General features: G+C 38.1%; 2 protein-coding genes across 7 annotated transcripts in view; one reads left to right on the top strand and one right to left on the bottom strand.

Moving 5' to 3' along the window:
* The window catches only part of HIBCH (3-hydroxyisobutyryl-CoA hydrolase), a 77,739-nt gene extending 76,887 nt beyond the window's left edge, over window positions 1-852 (top strand). The window contains exon 14 of the mRNA XM_077780263.1: window positions 254-852. Within this exon, the coding sequence (XP_077636389.1) occupies window positions 254-369 (116 nt within the window). The 3' untranslated portion in view covers window positions 370-852. The remainder of the gene's footprint in view (window positions 1-253) is intronic.
* Window positions 853-5,018: 4,166 nt separating this feature from the next.
* AKAP19 (A-kinase anchoring protein 19) overlaps window positions 5,019-22,254 on the bottom strand; it is a 63,464-nt gene continuing 46,228 nt past the window's right edge. For all 6 annotated transcript variants that reach the window (XM_077780246.1, XM_077780250.1, XM_077780247.1 and 3 more), the window contains one exon: window positions 5,019-5,578. In XM_077780246.1, coding sequence (XP_077636372.1) covers window positions 5,124-5,411 — 288 coding nt within the window. In that variant the 5' untranslated portion in view covers window positions 5,412-5,578 and the 3' untranslated portion in view covers window positions 5,019-5,123. The remainder of the gene's footprint in view (window positions 5,579-22,254) is intronic.

The following is a 22,254-nucleotide window of genomic DNA, read 5'->3' on the forward strand; positions in this document are numbered from 1 at the left end:
GCAAACCATGAGAGACTCTTGAATGCTGACAAAAACTGAGGACTGATGGATGTGGGGGGAGGGGGGGATGGGCATGGAGGAGGACACTTGTGGGGATGAGCACTGAGTGTTATGTGGAAACTAATTTGACAATAAACTATTAAAAAAAAAAAAAAATATGCCTCGTGTTAGGTAGTTTCTGTCAGTTCTGTAATTAGAATCTGGTAATGCCTGAAAGAAATGTACTAACATTTCTTATGTCTTCACTTGACAGTTTTAATAGATAAAGACCAGAGCCCAAAATGGAAACCGGCTAATCTAAAAGAAGTTACTGATGAAGATGTGAATAATTACTTTAAATCTCTGGGAAGTAACGATTTGAAATTATAAGGTGACTAGATTTTTAAGGAATTATTTTGGAGCAGATGTTGGCAAACTGTGTGGCACATGGGCCAAATCTGGCCTGCTGCCTGTTACTTATTTTTCTACCAGCTCCGAATGGCTTCTGCATTTTTAAAATGGCTGGAGGAAGAAATCAAAGACTGATATTACATGACATGTAAAAACATGAAATTCAAATACCAGTGTCCACAAATAAAGCATTATTAGAACATAGCTATATACTTCTCTCTTTACATATTATCTGTGGGTGCTCTGAGTAGTTGCAATGGAGATTGTCAGGCTTGCAAAGCCTGAAAGATTTACTATGGGATCCTTTGAAGAAAGTTTGCCAACCCCTGCTTTATAGATGGGAAAATTTGAAATTCTTTAGAGATTATTGAGTTGAAATCTCTAATTGAAATGGGAACCTTGTGTTTTGGCTTTGGGTAGTAGTTTGTACACTGATTAAATAAACCTATGTGTAGATTAAGAAATGGCCCTGAAATTTTTTTGTCTATTGTGTTAATGCTTCACAGAATTTTCTGCATGTATAAATCTATTTTAAAATAATGATGTTACTGTAGAAGTGTTCCTTGTATAATATTAGAAATCTCAAGCAAAGCAAAAAGGTTTTTATGAGGTTGTCTCTCTAGTATTAACTCAGCTTTGGTCTTCCCTAAAATTAACCAGAATCCCTTCCTATGGTGAAAGTGAAAGCTTTATTTCTCGTTGTTTTTTAGGATTTGTTAATCTGACAGGATGAGGAATTAGGAAGTGTGAGAAATTACTTGCCATTGCATAGTTTAAATCAGGAGGGAAAAAAATCGAAAGCCAGGACCTTTGTTCAAAATAGAAATACCTTCAGTAATTGGTACTGTTGACAAAATAAGTTTTTCTTAAGGGACACAAGGAACTGCAGGTGTTCTAGACTTGGCATGTTAAAGTCTAGGGAAGAATGACCTTTAAAGGTCAGTTTATCTTTTATAACTTGTTATAGTTTTTTCTTCATCCAAAACCCCTCAGAAATGAAGAGAATTTCAGGTTTTTAAAAACAAAAGTGGCAGAACTGAGAAACACATCAAAACTTCTATCTTGCACTCTTCTTTTAGATGAGGAAATTGCAGTGTAGGAGGAGCTGCTTTAAATTCTCTATTCTTAATATTTAACACGAAGCATTTTCCCACCAAAAAAGTGAGGAACGGGTTTAGACTAAAGATGGCATGATAATGGACATGTTTACATTGATATTCTTAAAGCTCTTAAATTGGACCTGAATAAGCCAAGAAATTATTTGTATTTTTATTCACTTTGTATTCATTAGACATGCAGAAAATGTTCTTTATGTCAAAAAATGACAGTAAACAATGTTGAAAGGCATTTGCTTGCTTTAATACGAACTCATAGTTAATTGCAACTAGACTGTTATTGTACAGTTAGAAAAAATGTTTTCTCAAAAATATTTGGAAAAAATATACAATTTCGTAGCTAAGTCTTACAGGAAGAGAATTAGCTAACAAAACGTGAGTTTTCCAAAGTAAGAGATAAGGGGTACATCTGAGCTTGTGCCCACTTGCCCCAAGGAAGATACATCCTGTTTGGCCACACAGATACAGATGAGGGCATTAACTGCTTAATAAGCAAACAACACATTTGTAGGAATTTTGTTTTTAAATTACTGTTCCTTGCATTTACTTTATCATGTGTCTCTAACTTTGATTTCTAAAAGTATATAATACAAAAGCATAGTTCCCTCATCTCATAAAATGCCAATGATATTAAGTAGGATACATGTGTCATGCTATCTCATTCAGCAGTATGTCTGTTTTTAGTACTAATAAGGCAGTTTAACACAAATTATTCCTTTGGAACTAGGATCATTTTTATCCCCTTCAAAGTTGTGCTTTGAGTGCTAATGACCATAGGTAGGTAGCAAAGGACAGATAAGGCAACTGAAAATGGAGCACTCTAGGATCAAAGGCTTGTAACTGAAGGGTAATGGCACACGAGAGACCTTTAACTCGGGAAGGGAGCAGGGAAGCACTTTTGCGGGATTGAGTCTCTGTAGGTGAGGAACTGGCACGCTTCCTCACTTCCTCGGAGAATCTGGGTTTGTTGCCATCTGCAGGTGCTTTGCCGCACTGGCGGCACTCATCTGCCCCTCGCCTGGATGTTCCCAAGGGAAAAGAGTCAGTAGTTGGGCACCTGTCAGGGTGGTAAAGAAGTTCCCTTCCCTCAGTCGAGAACACTGGAGATTTGTTTTGCAGTGTCTTTTGATGGAGCCTGACGTGGGTGCTGTTTCTTGCGCCATGTTTCCCCCCAGCTTCCTTTCCCTTATGATTTGGCCACTATTCTTATTTCATCTGTGTTTGTGATAGAAGTTGGAACAAATGTTTCCCTTTCTGGTAGCTAATGATTCTTTCAGTCTTGTGTTTTATATGTTCCTTTCTTCTCAAATAGACCTTTTACTATTCATGAAAGTTCAAAGTAAAATAAATCTTGTATTTAAATATGAAGGTATGAGAGAAGGAATCCTATCAAAGATGTTCTTATCTGTCTTGTTGTCAAGGCAAAACTGTATCTTGATAATTTCACCTGTGGTACACATTTGCTTATCCAGTTCTTTTTCCTGCCTGACTCCAACTTGGATTATCTACTCACTCACTGATGATGCAAGCCTCGTAGTTCCTTGTCCATGCAAGGTAAGTCTACATTGCAAGATATTTTACTCTGTGAAAATGATTCAGGAGCGAGGGTTTGGTGCTTGGTGACAAAACCATACTGCCGCAGTGTCAGGGCGGCAACAGAGACACTTGCGCTAGATATAGATCTGACAGGCATTCCTGTTCCCCCTGGGAAATAGGGGACCAGGCACAGGAGGAACCTGAGGTTAAAATACTTAGCTGTACCAAAACTCGCCAGTCTACGTCCCAATGGGTGCTGAAAAATTTAGTGTGGCTATGGCTTTATTTTGTCACTGTAATATTGTGTTATATACTTAATTATATCTTTTAAACAGTGAGTGACTTTGCAGCAAAAATGTCCTGATGTGAGACATAAAATGGATGAAAAACGGCAACATCGAGGCTTTTGTCTGAGTGATTAGTATACTCAAAACCCTAAATTTTTCTTTATGACCTGGAAATATATTTTGCACTTTCCAAAAATGTTTTCTTAGTTTTAGGACTTCATATCCTTGTGTAAATGAGGATGGTGGGTTTTTTCTACTTTCTTTCTAGATTGTACAACAGAACAGTTCAGATCTAGGTGAAATGAAAGTTGAATGACAGGTGTCTAAAAGCAATGGAAAAATGGTACATCACTCACTTCAGAGAACCTTCTTTGTCCATGCATACGGGAGAATTCACTCCATTTGTGGGTTTCAAAGTATAACCGTTAAAATTAGAGGTAGCATTTCTGCCTGCTTATAAGGCCACGTACATATTTATCTCAAGTCGTCTTCCGCCGTCCTTTAGATATTGGTGACAATGATCTGTTGAATCTTAAGAATCTAATGCACACAGACTTAAATAATCCCCTTTCCAATTAAACTCAGTATGCAGCAAATCTTGGTGAAAAGACAATTCTAGTGGCTGCATCCCAATTTTTCTATGGGTGTGTCTTCTCAATATCTTCTTCCCCTCCCAAATTTTCTATTACCATGGATCTCAAACAGTACTTGTTAAAAAAAATAAAAATAAAAGCTGCCCCAAAAAGATAGATTTAAGTCTATGGCTATAAATGCCTTAACAGCATTGTTACCACACATACACAAATAAATGAATACTCTTTGGAGGAGTGTTTGATCTTTTGTTTTGTAACACAAGTATGTATACTCATGCATAGACTGGTCCCACTAGTCAATAATAAAATGGGAACGAGTGCCCATATACCGACCCTCTGCATCTTTGAGATAGTAAAACTTAACATGTATGCAGCACTGAGAACAGGTTCTGCTTTCTATCTTGACTAGAGCTTCTGTTATTTTAAAATTTACTGGATTGCTATTTGTAAAAATTCTTATTGTTTTATCACTGGGCTGCTTAATTCAATGCCATAAACATTAATGTCATGACTTCTGTAAATTGTATCTTGTTCAGGTGCCTTATATGTGATGTCTTGAGTCATCCAGTAACAGCTGAGGTTAGTTTGGGCCCTGAGGTTCAAGGTGGTAGTTAGACTTTTCAGCTACAAAAATAAATGTCTCAAGAACAGGTTTCAAGGTGGACTTCTTCTGCATGGGTTGCTTTCTACTCCTTGGTCATTTGTGTTAAGGAACAGGGATCCTTGACACAAATGGTTTTGACAAACAAGACCCACTGTTAATTACTGTGGCTTAAGTGCCATTTCCTTGCCAAGGCATTTTGGGAAAAAGCCTTCTCATATCTTATTTGTGTGTGTGTAAATTAACAAATAGTAATTTTAAAACAAGTGTCTTTAACCATTTGATTTCTTTGGTGATTCTATTACTGCCTCAGGAAGAAAGTGCTGTGACATAATAATAGCTGATTACTGTGGTGCAGGACCTATGTTTCGCCCTTTAAATGACTAAAATCCTAGGCCAAGCAGATAGAAATCGGTGTTAACATAAAAAGTGCTTAACATATTTCATTTAAGTACTCTATACTCTTGATATTATCATAGACTTTTTGTTTACCCTCAGATGTAGTTATTTGTATTTATTCACACCAGTTTTTGCTATTGTTTCATGTATTTAAGCTAGCACCAACTTTATCCACAATTCAAGAAGCTATCATCCTACAGAGTCAAGGCCCCTCACTCTCAATATATGGGATGTCATAGTACTTGATGTTATTGCCTGCCCACTGCTGCAGGGCGTCACTCAGGATTTCCTGGGACAGGCGATGTGCAAATTCGAAGACCACAATTTCGGTTCCTGATGGTTTTCTCACTTCTTGCTCGACCTGAACTGAAGAAGGCATTCTAGGTGGAAATCTCTCTCCAGACATAAAGCTTTCTTCACTTGCATGCCGCTTCTCGCTCTCAAATGTGGTAGGAAATGGGAAAGTTTGCTTTGATTTCATGCAGCCCATGTTTTTATGAAGAGCTCTGAGTGAAGGCAAGCAGTAGCAAAGACTACTTCAATAGCATCTTTGGAAAACACTAAGCTTGTCCATGTGATACTGACCAGCACTTTTCCTCTCCAGGCCACCTCAGAAATCAGTGTTTCTTTTTACCAGTCTTCACCTGTAGTGTTAATCTGTCAAAAGAAAAGTTTCATTTTGAAGTTACCACATGCAAAGTGCTGTGTGATTAGGTAGCACGTAGAAACAGTTCTCTTTACCACTTTTGGTCACTTGGAGGAATTGCGAGGTAACAACAGCCTTATCTCATCAATAGAAAAGATAACCATTCAGTAAAGCTGGCAGTTTACAAACAAGGAAAACCTTTTTTCAAGATCTTGAACATTTTATAAAACTAAAAACACAGTTAAACTTCTGCTAATTTATGTACAGCAGGGTTCAGCAAACTCTAGGTCAAATCCTAGCCGCCTGTTTTTGTAAATTAAGTTTATTAGAACACAGCTGTGTTATTTGTGTGTTCTCTACGGCTCCTTTCATGCTACAGGGGCAGAGTTGAGTGGTTTTGACAGAAACCGTGTAGCCTGAAATGCCTAAAATATTTACTATCTGGCTCTTTGCAGAAAATGTTTGCCAATCCCTGGTCTGTACTGTTGAGGGAAACAAGCATATCAAACATTTGCTCCTGCCTTAAGCCTCATGAGCATACACATCTTGGACTGTTAGCAGAGCCAGGCCTTGTCCCCCGGCTAAATGTTTACAACTCAAAGAGAGCCTTTAGCCAACACAAGTTAGATGAGGCAAAGCCACCTGTTTTTTCTTCTGAATTAGATACTCCCTATGAAAACTCTGTGAAAAGCTCAGATTAATTTAAGATAAGGTTAAAAGTTTCTGCCCCCTAAATGTCTCACTCTTGTTTGACGTCTGGTCAGTAAGTAGGCTGCAGTGCTCACGATGTGCCTTCTAAGCTTTGCAATTGGGTGTGGTCACTGAATGAACTTATCTTAAGACAGGACTTAATGGTAGCAAAATACAAAGCAACTTCACTGGAGGGAGCCTAAGCATAAGAAAGCACAGGTGAAGTCTCTATAGGATTATGATCCTTGATTATATCTTAGTTTTTGGACCAGAAAGACATAGCTCTAGACAAATTCACAAAATCAAACTCAGTTGACTTATTTTGGAAACTACTGATCTTAAGATAAAAAAACAACACAAAACTACAACTATCATGCATTTAAATTCATTTTTAAGTAGTTTATAATCAAAGTCCAAAAGAGGTGATCTTTGCCCTACATTGTTTAGATGTCTATAAAGCCTACCCAGTTTGTCATAATACTAGTCCCACTAAGGATATATGGTGGGAAAGGGGAGGAAATCTAGCCCTCTGCTTTTAATTACTTTTAGTTCTGTATGCCTTGATAGAGATGTATTTCAAAATGGGGAAAAAGGGATATGTATAATGTTTGTCTGATTTACTAGACTGAACTCCCTGAAGACGCAAACTGTCCTGGTTGTACACGGCCAACATGTAATGACTTAACATAGTGTCTACTTTGTACTATACGGGAGGGTTCAGGGAATTCTACATAGTTAACCTGAAAATTATTATTCAATGAATGTCAAATGAAAGGCCATGAGTAGAATCATCACAATATTCTGTTTTCTAGGATCTCTCATTCTGCAAAAGCAGCTTTATCTTATGATAACAAAATAACTAGTGCCAGGGGGCACCTGGGTGGCTCAGTCGGTTAAGCGTCCGACTTTGGCTCAGGTCATAATCTTACGGTTTGTGGGTTCGAGCCCCATGTCAGGCTCTGTGCTGACAGCTAGCTCAGAGCCTGGAGCCTGTTTTGGATTCTGTGTCTCCCTCTCTCTCTGACCCTCCCCTGCTCACGCTGCCTCTCTCTCTCTCAAAAATAAAAATAAACAACTAGTGCCAGATGTACCCTCACAAAAAAACAACTTTAAACCTGGACAAAATATGTGTATATTTTCAGGCATTGAACAACCGCACAGGGCTGTGATCCTTGGGAGAAGGAAAACAGACTGTTAAGGCCCTCAATTAAGCATCCTGAGATTCTGCCTGGGCGCATCTTCCAGCATTTTCCCAGGGAAGTTGGCCCTAACCAGAATCGCAATGCTGCTCAGCTGAAGAGGCTGGATTACTGAAACAGAAATTTAAATAGACAAGGGAGATGTGGGGAAGGAGGCAGAAATGGATCTCCCATCTGATGGGGTCTTATCAAGAGTACCTGTCTGAGGGGGCACCTGGGGGCTCGGTCGGTTAAGCGTCTGACTCTGGCTCAGGTCATGATCTTGTGGTTCATGGGTTCGAGCCCCACATCGGGCTCTGTGCTGACAGCTAGCTCGGAGCCTGGAGCCTGCTTCAGATTCTGTATCTCCCTCTCTCTCTGACCCTCCCCTGCTCATGCTGTCTCTCCCTCTCTCTCTCTCTCTCTCTCTCTCTCTCGGAAATTAAAAAAAAAAAAAAAACACATTAAAAAAAAAAGGAGTACCTGTCTGAGGACTTAGGATGTGCATGTCTAGGAAAAGGATTTGCAAGACTTAGTGCTACAGAATCCTTGGAGTAACCAGCCCATCCCAAATGGAGAGACCTCAGTGAAACGTGACACCTGAGGAGTGAGGTGTGAATCCTAGAACAGGGGTTGGCAAACTTTCTTAAAGGGCAAGAGAGCATAGAATTTAGGTTTGTGAGCCATATGGTCTGTGTCACAACTACATAGCCCTGCTGTTTTAGTGTAGAAGTAGCCATAGACAATACGTAAAAAAGCAGGCAATAGCTTTGTTCCAATAAAACTTGACAAAAACAGTCCCATATGGCCTATGGGCTGGCTAGCCTAAGGTCAAACAAACAGTCCCAAAGAATAAAATACCATTTAGAAGATGACATAATTCAGACTCCTTCAAGGGTATTATCCACAATATCCATCCTAGAATACAAATTATTTGCCATGCAAAAGAGGAAAATTTGCCCCATGTTCAAAAAACAGTTATTAGAAATAGACCCCCAAATGACCCAGTATTTGGCAATTAACACAACTTAATAGAACTATAAAGGTGATATTTAAATATGTTCAAGGATTTACAGGAGAAATGATCATGAAGAGTGAATAAGTAGAGACTCTCATCAGAGAAATATCAATTGTAAACTCAAGAACTAAAATGAACAACTTATATGAGCTATTGGATACTTAAAGGATTAATGAACTTGAACATAAGTCTATAGATATATCCAATCTGGGGGAAAAGTTTTAAAATCTGAACAGAGTAACCACTATGAACCTAAAGTATGGCTTAAAAACAATGAAGAGTTAGACACATTTAACCCAGAGAATGGGAGAAAAGAATATAGGAAGAAAAAATGACATGGGACAATTAGAAAACAGCAAAGTGGCTGACTTAAACCCTTACATATCAAGAATTATGTGGAAGGGGAGAGACTAAACGTTTCAGTTAAAAGGCCACGTAGTTAAGATCCAATCTAAACAAACATAGTCTACAGATCTCTGACCAAGAGCAAAGATAGTCTTTTCAGCATGTCCTAGAACCATATAGCCACACAAAACAACAAACAGAAAAGCCATACACCTTTCACAAAAATTAAGTCAAAATGGATCACAGACCTAAGTGTAAAAACATGAAACTATAAGACTCCTAGCAGATCACATCCAGATGTTAAATCTAGATAAAATCTAGATGGCATTGGGTTTGGCAACCATCTTTTAGATGTAACACCAAAGGCATGATCCATGAAATAAAGAATTGGTAATTTGGATTTCATCAAGTAAAAACTTCTCTAAGACACTATCAAGAAAATGAGAAGCAACAGACTGGGAGAAAATATGTGCAGCAGCATATCTGATAAAGGATTATCTATGATATACAAAGAACTCTTAAAACTCAATAAGAAAACAACCTGATTGAAAAATGGGCAACAGATCTAGGGGTGCCTGGGTGGCTCAGTTGGTTAAGATTGACTCTTCATTTTGGCTCTGGTCATGATCTCATTGTTCATGGGTTTGAGTCCCGTGTCCAGCTCTTCCTGACAGTGCAGAGTCTGCTTGGGATTCTCTCTCTCTGTCCCTCTCCTGTAAACTCATGCTCTCTCTCGAACTTATTTTAAAAAGTGGGCAAGAAATCTGAACAGATACCTCATCAAAGAAGACATATGGATGGAAGTAAGCATATGAAAAGATGAACATCCTATCAGGTAACTGCAAATTAAAACAACATTGAGATATCATTATAGCTTATTAAAATGGTGAAAATTCCAACACTGATGACAGCAAATGCTGGCAAGGATGGGGAACAGCAAGAACTCATTCACTGCTGGTGAGAATACAATAGTACAGCTCCTTTAGAAGACAGTTTGGTATTTTCTTACAAAACTAAACATAATCTTACCATATGAACCAGCAGTCATACTCCGTGGTATTTACCCAAAGGAGTTGCAAAATTATGTCCACACAAAAGCCTACATATGGACATTTACAGTAAGTTTTATTCATCATTGCCAAAGTTGGAAGCAACCAAAATGTCCTTCAGTAGGTGGACAGTTGTATATCCAGACAATGGAATGTGATTTACTGCTAAAAAGAAATCAGTTATCAAGCCATGAAAAGAAAAGGAGGAAACTTAAATGCATATGACTATGTTAAGCCAATCTTTCCAACTATATGGTATTCTGGAAAAGGTAACCCTATGGAAATAGTAAAAAGTCTGGTGGTTGTTGCCAAGGGTTAGAAAGGAGGGCAGGTTGAATAGATGGAACATAGAACATTTTTAGGGCCTTGAACTAGTCCGCATGATATCACAGTGGTGGATACATACCATTAAGCATTTGTCAAAAATCATAGAACATACAAGAAAGAGTGAACCCTAGTGTAAACTATGGACTTTGAGTAATGGAATTGTTCATGTAACACATATACCACTCTGGAATGGGGATGTTGATAGTGGGTGAGGCTGTGTGTATGTGTTGGGGGTGGGAGAATGTAGGGGCTGTCTGTACTGCCTGCTCAATTTTGCTGTGACCCTAAAACTGCTCTAAAAAATAAAGTCTTTTAAAAAAATCCAACTATATACTATCTATAAGAGATGTACTTTAATTAAAAATAGATATAAAATTTGTAAGCAAGAGAGGATGGATATACCATGAAAATAGGAAGCATAAAAAAGTTTCTATAGCTAGATGAATATCAGACAAAGTAGACTTCAAGACCCAAGGGATTACCAGAAATAAAGAGGGACATTTTATGTGTCAGTGAGGAAGATATGACAATCATAAGTAGATGTAACTAGCAACAGAGTTCCAAAATACATGAAGGAAAAACTGACAGTTGTAAGGGAGAAATGAACATTGCTCTTTTGGTAAATGATACAATATCCAAGGGGAAAAATAAGGAATTCAAATTGTGAACACTAGTATTCAACTTGAGTTAATTAACACTTATAAAAAAGACTATACCCAACAGCTGCAGGATATATATTCTTATCAAGTGCACATGGAACATTTACTAAGATAGACTACATGGTGGTCTCAAATGGTTTCAAAAAGCTTGAGCTTTTAAAGTATATTTTCCAACCACCACAAAATTAAATTAGAAATAAGTGGTAATAAAATATCCAGAAAAGCCCTAAATTCTTGGAAACTATCACATTTCTGAATAACCCATGGGGTAAAGAAGAAATCATAAGGAAATTAAAATTTTTTCAACTAAATAGAAACCATATCAATTTTTAAAAAAGGTATCACTAAAGCTTAGAGGGAAACACATGTATTTAAATGCTTCTAATAAAAATGAAGGTTTAGTTTAAATCAGTGATCTAAACTTTCACCATAAGAAGCTAGGAAATGAAAAGTAAACCCAAAATAAGTAGAAGGAAATAATATGGGTAAGAGCAAAAATCAATGAAGCAAAAAAGGCAAACAATAGAGAAAATTAATGGAACCAATGCTGTTTTTTTTAAAAAGATTTAATAAAATAGAGAAGTCTCTAGTCTGATCCAGAAAAACGACAGAACACATTACCAAGATGTGTGTAAGAAAACTGGTAGTACAGATAGTTGGTTAAACAAACCAGAGAATATTAGGTACAACTTTACACCAATACCAAATTACCAAAACCAGCATAAGAGAAAATAGAAAGTTTGATAGCTCTTTATCAGTTTACAGAAATTAGATTCGTAACTTAAATCTTTCCAAAAAGAAACCTTCAGGTCTAAAAGACTAGCCAGTGCTCTGAATTCTTTTAAACACTCCAGGAAGAAATAATGCCAACCCAACTTAAACTCTTCTGAAACCACAGAAAGAGGAAACACTTCTAAATCTATTCTATATCAGGTCAGGATTACACTGTTTCCAGAAGCAGATTTGAAGAAAAGAAAACTCTATAAGTCAATATCCCTCGTGAACATAGACACAAATCACATTTTTTAAAAGTGGCAAGTTCAGTTAATATATAAAATGATTAATACATCATAACCAAGTGGGATTTATACCAGGAATGCAAGAAATGCAATAGAACCTCTGAAAGTCAAGAAATATAATTCACAAATTAAAAATTTTTTTAGGTTAGTTTTGGAAAGAAAACATCCCAAGCAGGCTATACGTCGTCAGTGCAGAGCCCAATGCGGTGCCTGAACTCATGAACCGTGAGACCACCCAGGCAGCCCTATAATTCACATATTAACATAAAGATTACTAGGACACTTGGATGGCTCAGTCAGTTAAGCATCTGACTCTTGATTTCTGCTCAGGTCATTATCCCAGGGTCATGGGATCAAGCCCTGCATCAGGCTCCACGCTGAGCATGAAACCTTCTTAAGATTCTCTTTCTCCCTTTGCCCTCTCCCCCACTCATGTACTCGCTCTCCCTCTCAAAAACAAACAAAACAAAGATTACCAGACTGGATAATCCTCTCAATAAATTTGGAAAATGTATTTGATAAAACCAGCATTCATGATAAAAATTCTCAGCAAACTAGCAGTAGGGATTTCCTTAAAACTAATGTTAATGGTGAAAGAGTGAATACTTTTGCCATGATAGGAACAAGTCAACAATGTTCATTGTCATGATCGCTATTAATATTGTACTAGGGCGAGGGAAGAAATAGAAAAAGGAAATTGCCTTTATTTGCAGGTGATATGATTGTATATGTAGAAAATCTTTAGGATTATGTATATATACAAAAAACAGAATTTTAGCAAGGCCTCAAGATCTAAATTTGATACACAAAAATCAATTACTTATGGGGGCACCTGGGTGGCTCAGTCGGTTAAGCGTCCAACTTCGACTCAGGTCATGATCTCATGGTTCATGGGTTCAAGCCCCGCATCGGTCTCTGTACTGACAGCTCAGAGCCTGGAGCCTGCTTCGGATTCTGTGTCTCCCTCTCTCTCTGACCCTCCCCTGCTCACACTCTCTCTTTCAGAAATAAATAAAAAACATTTTAAAAATTTAAAGTATTTGCTTGTAATTCTATTAAAAATCAATTACTTATGTTTAGACAGTGAAAAACTGGAAGATGAAATTGCTACTTGCAATAGGGTGTAAAGTATGAATATTTAAGGATAAATATAACAAAATATCTGAAAGAACTACACTGTACAATATTGTGTATTTGTATATTTGTATGAATAGTATACATTGTTACTGAGAAAATCTAAGTAAAGCGTTTGTGATCTCAACGACAATATTGTTAAGGTGTCACTTCTCCCCAAAATGATGTATATACATTTCTAGGCATTCACCTAAGACAAATGGAAATGTCTGAAAAATAATAACTTGAATGCTAATGTCCATAGAAGCTTTATTCACAGCAAAGCTGGAAACAACCTAAACGTCCATCAGTGGACTTAATGGAGAAGCAAATTGGGTATTTCCATGAAATAGAATACTAGTTGACAATAGAAAAGAATGAACTGTAGATAAATGCAACAGCATGGGTGAATCTCAGAAATATGTTGAGCCAGATACAAAAAGCTGATCATATTTCTCTCATTTTTAGGAATGGACATTAATCCCATAAATGGAAATCATATATGGTTCTCTGGTTAAGTGCTGCTTGGAAGGGGTCATGAAAGAATTTTCTGAGTGATGGAAATGTGTATCTTGATTAGAGTGTTGATTACATGGGTATATACATTTGTCAAAACTTTTAAATTATACCCTTAATATCTGTTATTTCACTGTAATTTTCACTTCAATAAAATATACATAATAGCTTTTCAGAACATTCTGGGAGATATAAGTCCAGGGAACTGATATATTTATACCTGAAAAAGGCTGCCTGCTTGAATCAGTCACACCAAGTTTTAAAATCAGTTTAAAATTCTAACTCTTAAAGTGATGTGGCAGCATCCAGCACACAAACCAGCTCATGGTGCTGTATGCTTCCTTGTGATAGGCATGTGATTTCCTTTGTTCTCACACTGTCCTAAATCAGCCCAAACTCTGGTCATCTTCTTTAGCACCTACCGAAGAGCAAAAAGCCTCCATCTACCCACTGCTGCCAATTCAATGGCTTTATCTGTTTCTCATTTCCTTTGGGAACTTGGAGAGTACTTTGAGTTGGAATTATGTCAGTAAAAGAGAAGTCAGTTTAGAAATTGGATATGAGGATCTTTTGTCCTCAACAGAATTGTTCCTGAACTTGTAGCTAANTAGGTTAGTAATACTCCATCCCTTACAACACTCTTTATAGACATCTCTCGGTTGTCTATAGGACCTCAAAGTACCTAGAAAGTAAGATATTTATGCCATCAACTTTCAGCTAGTTTAGCCTTAGTGCTTCTATCAAGGATAGAATTCTATAATTGCTTATCACTTCAGTTCACTAATCATGTTTACCATCTCCTTCTGCCCAACTAATAGAGGAAATAGGCAGGCAGGTCTGGCTACTTGTCCTTGCAGAGGAAACTGCTCCAGAGAGGTTACAGGGCAAGTAATCATGGAATTCCCGTTCCTAATTCAAGGCTCTTCTTGTAATAATAGTTGCTCTAACAATACCTTATCCAATCCTAGCTTATGTTTTTAAAGTACTGAATATCCTCTTGAATTTATAGAATTTCTCCCCCACCACACCCCTGCCCCTCCAAGTTTTGAGGTTAATTCTTGGCAATAGAGACCAATGTGGCTCCTTTCAAGGGTGTCATTACTCTGGTCATGGCCCCAGTCTTTATCCTGTTTTCCCATCAGCAGGGACATTATGGCCCAGAGCTTCCCAGTCTCCCAAACAGACCACCATGCCAGGACTGTCACTCTGGCCTTCAGGTCCTTCTTGGGTAAAACGGCATTGATAGATTCATATTATTAGGTAATCAGCCAGTCCAGTAACTAATGGAATTACTCATCACATCCTCAGAGAAGATGCAGTTGTCCTGATAGATTGGGTTTGGTTAAGTGCCCTGCACTTTCCTTAATCAGATTTGAATTCTACAGTTTCTGTCCCACAGAAGCCTCTTGAGGTTTATCATGAATAAGTAAGTGTGATCCTTAATGGAAAGTCAGAGCCCAAACCATTAAGTTTGTGCCACTGTTTTCAGTAGCTATTCAAATACTTGATAGACACCTTGAAAGGCAATTATAATACCAGCCTGTATACCACTGAAGAATAAGCTTCGTATAATCTTCATCTCCCCTAGTAAGTTGGTTGATTCACAATGAAGAAATAAAGTTTCAACTGTTATTTTAAAAAATTGTTTTTAATGTTAAGGAGTGGGGGGGAGGGGCAAAAGGCGGGAGAGGAGGAGGGAAAAAAAGGGGGGGAAGGGGGGAGGGAGAGAGGGAGAGAGGGGAGGGGAGAGAGAGAGAGAGAGAGAGAGAGAGAGAGAGAGAGAGAGAGAGAGAGAGAGAGAGAGACTGAGACTGACTCAAGCAGGCTCCATGCTCAGCACAGAGCCCAACACAGGACTCTATCCCACAACCCTGGGATCATGACCTGAGCCAAAATCGAGAGTTGGACTGACAACTGATTGAGCCACCCAGGCTCCGTCAACAGTGTTAGTTGTTAATGCAAATCAATAATTTAGCAAATTATACAATTAACCTTCTTAGGACAGCATGTGGGATCAGCTGTCCTAAGTTAATTTTCAGCCAATATTTATTCATCTCTCTGGCTGGGAAGTTACTATAGCTATCAGTGGAAGGCATAATACAATAAATGCCAGAAACTAACCAAGAAGTGTCTTAGCTCTCGTCATTTTAAAAGGCTTGTTAAAGAAATCTCAAACATCTAGAAAATATAATTTTCAAAAGTAAGCCCAGAATAAACCCATACTGTATGGGCAGTTAATCTATGAGAAAGGAGGCAAGAATATACAATGTGGAAATGACAGTCTCTTTAATAAATGGTGCTGGGCAAATGACAGCTGCATGCAAAAGAATAAAAATGGACCACTTTCTCACACCATACACAGAAATAAACTCCAAAGAGATTAAAGACCTAACTGTGAGACCTGAAAACAAAATTCCAAGATGAAAACATAGGCAGTAATCTCTTTGACACTGGCCTTAGCAATATTTTTCTAGCCATGTCTTTTAAGGCAAGGGAAACAAAAGCAAATTATTGGGACTACATCAAAATAATAAGCTTTTGCACAGCAAAGGAAACAACAAAATGAAAAGGCAACCTACTGAATGGGAGAAAATATTTGAGAATGATATATCCAATAAGGGGTTAACATTCAAAATATATAAAGAACTTATACAACCCAACACAAAAGAAACAATCCGATTTTAAAATGTGCAGAAGATCTGAATAAACATCTTTCCAAAGAATACATACACATGGTCGACAGACATAAGATGCTCAACACCACTGATTATTAGGAAAATGCAAATCAAAACCACAATGAAATATCACCACATACCTGTCAGAATGGCTAGAATCAAAAAGAAAAACAAGTATTGGTAAGGATGTGGAGAAAGAGAAAACCCCTGTGCATGGCTGGTAGGAATGCAAACTGGTACAGCCACTGTGGAAAACAACACAGCAGTTCCTGAAATATTAAAAATAGAAATACCATATAATTCAATAATTCCACTACGGGGTATTTACCCAAAGAAAATGAAAACACTAATTTGAAGAGATATATGCCCCCCTATGTTACTGCAGCATTATTTACAATAGCCAAGATATCGAAGTGACCCAAAGTCCATTAATAGATGAATGGATAAAGAAGATACTATTTATGAGTGTGTGTGTGTGCACACACATCCATTACCAAGTCCAAGAAACAGACATTTCTCCTGGCCCTTCTGAGCTTTACTCTGCGTACATGTCTGGTTCCACCAGGCCAACCCTATTTATAACTAGGAATATTGAACCTCAGTCTGCAGTAATTCTTCCAGTACCAGCAATATAAATACCTGAAGGAAAATGCAAAGTAGCTGATGATCAATTAGTTGAAAAAAAAACTAGCTGAAGAAAAAAATTTGATCTAGATCACTGCTAAGAATGTAAAACATTTAGCATATACTTTTTTGAGAGAGAGAGAAAGGTTGTGCATAAGTAGGGGAGAGGGACAGAGGGAGACAGGAGAGAGGGGAGAGAGAGAGCGGGGGGGAGAGAGAGAGAGAGAGAGAGGGAGGGAGAGAGAGAATATCTTGAGGAGGCTCCATGCTCAGCCCCCTGACCAGGGGCTCAATGCCATGACCCTGGGATCCTGACCTGAGCCAAAATCAAGAGTCAAATGTTTAACTGAATGAGCCACCCAGGTACCCCAAGAATTTAAAACACTTAAACTTCATATTCTATATTCATTTCTTAGTCATGTCAGGCTATAGCTAAATGACAATGCTGTACTTGAGATGCATGAATTAAGCTCCATAAAATTCTGAAGCCAGTTCCTTAAGCAACTGCTGTTAAATGGAGGCTGTATGAAGAACTGGGTAACGTCATCATAATATTGACTTTGATTTGTTATACCTGGACTGTTCTTTAGATCCTGTACTTGAAACTAGGAATTGGAGCTTGAATCAGAACATGAAACCAAAACTAGTGCAAAGATGAGTGTTCAGTCCTAAAACTCACTGCAAGCTGAAAATCATGATCCAATCAACTTTATATGCTAAGCCAATTATTCCATGGATTCCTACCTCACATTGTAAAACTATCTTTTAAAAGGGCTTTTTTTTAAAAAAAAAAAATCATTTCCCCCTTCTCTCTAGCATTACTACCACAGATTTCTTCTTTCTAAAAAATTTACCTATTCTTAAGTGTGCATCTCAAGTACACTTCCTGTATAAAAGCCATCTCACTACCTAATATCACTCTATCACACTCTTGGGTTCCCAGGTCATATTATCTTCATCACTGTACTTTCCCATTCTGCCTTGTTTACAAGTCTGTACCCATGGCAGATGGACTCTTGAAGGCAGGAACATGGTCACAGTACTTATATGCTTTCTAAAAGAAGACTGGTAATAAGTCATTGTTATTCATCCTTGCATCTCACTTCTATATGCATGCATAATGACGGGCTTCAGTAAATGTTAATTGGTTTAAATAATTTAACTCTAGATGTTTGGAAGAAATCCCCATACAGGCATACATCAAAGAAAACTGTGGGTTCACTTCCAGACCACTGACTGTTAAAGCAAATAGCACAATAAAGTGAAAAGAACACCTTGGTTTCCCACTAAATAGAAAAGTTATGTTTACAGTAGTCTGTAATGTGTCACAGCATTATGTCTAAAAATACCAATGTGCAAAGATTAAAAATATTTTATCACTAAAAACTGCTAACGATCATTTGAGCTTTCAGTGAGTTGTAATCACTGATTACTGATCACAGATGACCATAAAATATAATAAAAATTTGAAATATTGTGAGAATTACCAAAATTTGACACAGAGATGTGACGTGAGCAAATGCTGTTAGAAAACATGTTCAGACAGACTAGCTCAACACAGCATTGCCACAAATCTTCAATTTGTAAAAAATGCAGTATCTACAAAGTGCAATAAGGCAAAGCACAATATAACAAGGTATGCCTGTACCCCAAAAAAGAGAGCAACGGAGTATGTATAACCATATGTTACAAATAATAACCAAGTGTCTGGAGCTTCTCAGAGTAAATTATCTATCTACCTCTGTAGATAGTAGGACTATAATACATCTTAATTTTAAAAAGCCATCAAGCTGAGTCAAATGAGAGGGTTAAACTAATGCAAAATTGGCTAGAACCAAGCAAAAGTTTGTGAGGAGACACTGTAGATGCCCTCCCTCCATGGCACTGGTTCCAAAAGATCAAGGTTTATAATTAGAATTTTAAAATGCTGAGCAACTCCTGTATCTCCCATAAATTCAGTATTTATCATCTGTGATTTACTCCTGAGTCTTACATTCTACACTACTTATATGAACTTTGGGGGCAGTGCTGTTCTATGTGCAGTGTAAAGTGTGCTTTTTATTAATCCTAAGACTATTAAGTACAGGAGGAAGGGAAAGTTGTTTGAGACTTTAGGGTTTGATAAATTATTTTTTGTGGTGCCAGTTCTCATTTCTTTGAATGTAGACTGGTAGTTCATCTAAGATCCTGACCAAGGTTCTTTTTTAAAAAATGACATCTTGAGACTTCCAGAGATGACAGAGTAGGAGGATCCTAAGCTTATCTCATCCCATAGACATACCTAGATAACACCCACATCAGCAAAAGTAACCTAGAAAATAACCTGAAGACTGGCCTAACAGATTCTCCACAGCTAAACATAGAGAAGAGGCCACACCAAAAATGGTTCAAAGGGTGGAGGTGTGGCCAGGAACCAAACTGACCCATGAGATTGTCCACAGGAAGGAGGGACACTATAGGCATGAAGAGGGAAGAGGAGAAGACCCCATGTCTGGGACCTGGGGCATGGGGGACCCACATTGGGAAGATGGATCCCTGTAACATTTGGCTTTGAAAAACCAGTGGAGCTTAACTTGGCAAGTTATTAGAATCAGTGCTACTTAACACCAGGAACTTTAAAACTCAGTTGGCTTGGCTCCGGGAGCCCCAGAGAGCTAGTGGAAATGGAGTCCTTACCCTTAAAGAGACAGCAGCCCTGACATATAGCACAGAAGCAGCAGTTTCAAAAATGCCTGGGGTACATAGGAAGGAGATTTATTTACTAATTTCAGAGTATGCTGAGGGGGCAGGGATCTTTGGGAGACTTCTCTAGAAACAAAAGAGCTGGAGGGTGCCATTTTCCTCGTCTGCTCTTCAGATACACAGAAACCTGCAGGAATCTGGAGGAACACTCTCTACCTAGCTTGCTAATAGCATACCCTAATCCTGCATTCTTCTTCAGTCTGACTCCCTCCAACCTGTCCTCCACAGGAGTTCTTCAAAGGTCTCCTCCCACAGCAGACAAGTGCAAACCTTGCTAACACTACCCATAATATGTGGACCTGCCCCACCCAACCTGCACTGGGCAGGTGTCCATCCAAAGCAGAGCCCCAAGCATGGCACTGTGCAAGAGCCTCAACAGGGGCCAATGCCACTCCAAAGTGACTTTTTCTTTGGGAACAAAAGGTAACCACACACACAAGCTCAACTGGGGAACCAGAAGTGGGCTGGGGGCAGACACCTGGTCTGACTGCAGGCCCCACCTACCAACAAAAGCCCTGTAGTTCAGTGCTACTGCAGCCCTGGCAAATGCCTGATCTGACCCGACTCAAGCCCAAGGTGGCCCCGGACTGCCCACTAATAACAGAGGGACCAAACCCTGACCACAACAGGCAGACAGCCATTGCAGATGACTGAACTGAAGGCAGATGTGGTTCAGCCACAATAGTAGGTTACATGCAACACACACAGGAGAAACCCCTGAAGTGCCAGATTCTGGTGAACAGGAAATGCTGTGCTGCAGGGCACTATAGGACCTCTTCTTCATAAGGCCACTACTTTCAAGAACAGGAGACATAGCTGACTTTCCTAACAGAGAGAAACACACAGAGAGTTGGGAAAAAAATGAGATTGAGGAATATATACCAAATAAATAAACAAGACAAAATCACACCAAGACAACAAAATAAAACAGAAATAAGTAATATATCTGATAGAGAATTTAGAGTTATGATCATAAAGATACTCACTGGACTTTAGAAAAGAGAGGAGGATTTCAGTGAGATCTTCAAAAGAGAAAGAAAACATAAAAAGAATAAATCAGAAATGAAGAACTCATTAACTGGAGTTAAAAGTACACTAGCAGGAATAAGTAGTAGACTAGAGGAAGCAGAAGAATGGATCAGTGACCTGGAGAACAGAGTAATGGAATGCACTCAAACTGAACAGGAGAGAGAAAGCAGAAGAAAAGTAAGAATAGATAAGGGAACTTAGTGACATCATCAAATGTAACAATATTTGCGTTACAGGGATTCTGAAGGAGAAGAGAAAGAAGAGGGGACAGAAAATTTGAAGAAATAATAGCTGAAAGCTTCCTGAATATGGGAAAGGAGACAGAAATCCACATTCAGGAGGCACCAGAGAGCCCCCAACAAAATCAGCGCAAGGAGGTCCACAAAGAGGTTTCCAGACAAAAGCTAAAGGAATTCATGACCACTAATCCAGCCTTACAAGAAATGTTAATGCGGACTCTGAATGGAACGGAAAGCACAAAAGCAATAAAGTTAATTATATCTATAAAAATCAGTCAACGATCTCACAAAACAAAAATTTGTAAATTATGACAACATATACCTAAAACATGGTGGGAGGGGGAAAGGATTAAAGAATGGATTCAAACTTAAGCAACCATCAACTTAGTATAGGCTGCTATAAGCATAAGATGTTATATATAAACTGAATGCTAACCACAAATCAAAAACCAGTCATAAGTATGCACAAAATTAAGAGAAATGAATCTAAGTATATCATTAAAGAACTAATCATGAACGAAGAGAGCAAAGGAAGAAAGTAACAGAGAAGAACTACATGCACAGCCATAAAACAAGTAACAAAATGGCAATAATTACTTTGATTTGTAGACTAAATGTTCCAATCAAAAGACATAAGGTGACTGGGTGGATAACAAACAAAGACCCATTCTTTTGCTGTCTACAAGAAACCCATTTCAGACCTAAAGATATATGCAGATTGAAAGTGAAGGGATAGGTGTCACCTGGGTGGCTCAGTCAGTTAAGCATCTGACTTCGGCTCAGGTCATCATCTCATGGTTTCTTAGTTTGAGCCCCACATCAGGCTCTGCTATGACAGTACGGAGCCTGCCTGGGATTCCCTCTTTTTCCCTCTCCCTATCCCTCCTCTGCTCATGTTCTCTCTCTCTCTCTCTCACTCAAAATAAATAAATAAACTTAAAAAAAGAAAGTGAAGGGACAGAAAAGCATTTATCATGTAAATGAATGTGAAAAGAAAGCTGGGATAGCAATACTTACAAAGGTCAAAACAGATTTTAAAACAAAGACTATAATGAGACAAAGAAGGATACTATATAATCATAAAGGGACCAATCCAACATGAAATATAACAATTGTAAATATCTATGCATCCAACAGCAGAGCACCCAAATACATTAAGCAGCTATTACCAAACATAAAAGAAGTAATCAACAGTAACACAGTACAAGTAGAATGTTCCATTCTAAAACAGAATCTACATTCTTTTCAAGTGCACATGGAACATTCTTCACAATAAGTGATATATTAGACCATAAAACAAGTCTCAACAAATTAAAAAAGATCAGAGTCATATCATGCATTTTTTCTGACCACAATGCTATGAAACTAGAAATCAACCAGAAGAAAAATATCTGGAAAGAGCACAAATATATGGAGGTTAAGAAACACGCTACTAAACAATGAATGTGATGACCAAGAAATCAA

This window comes from Crocuta crocuta, unplaced genomic scaffold (assembly GCF_008692635.1).
Source record: "Crocuta crocuta isolate KB4526 unplaced genomic scaffold, BGI_CrCroc_1.0 scaffold38, whole genome shotgun sequence".
Lineage (NCBI taxonomy): Eukaryota > Metazoa > Chordata > Mammalia > Carnivora > Hyaenidae > Crocuta > Crocuta crocuta.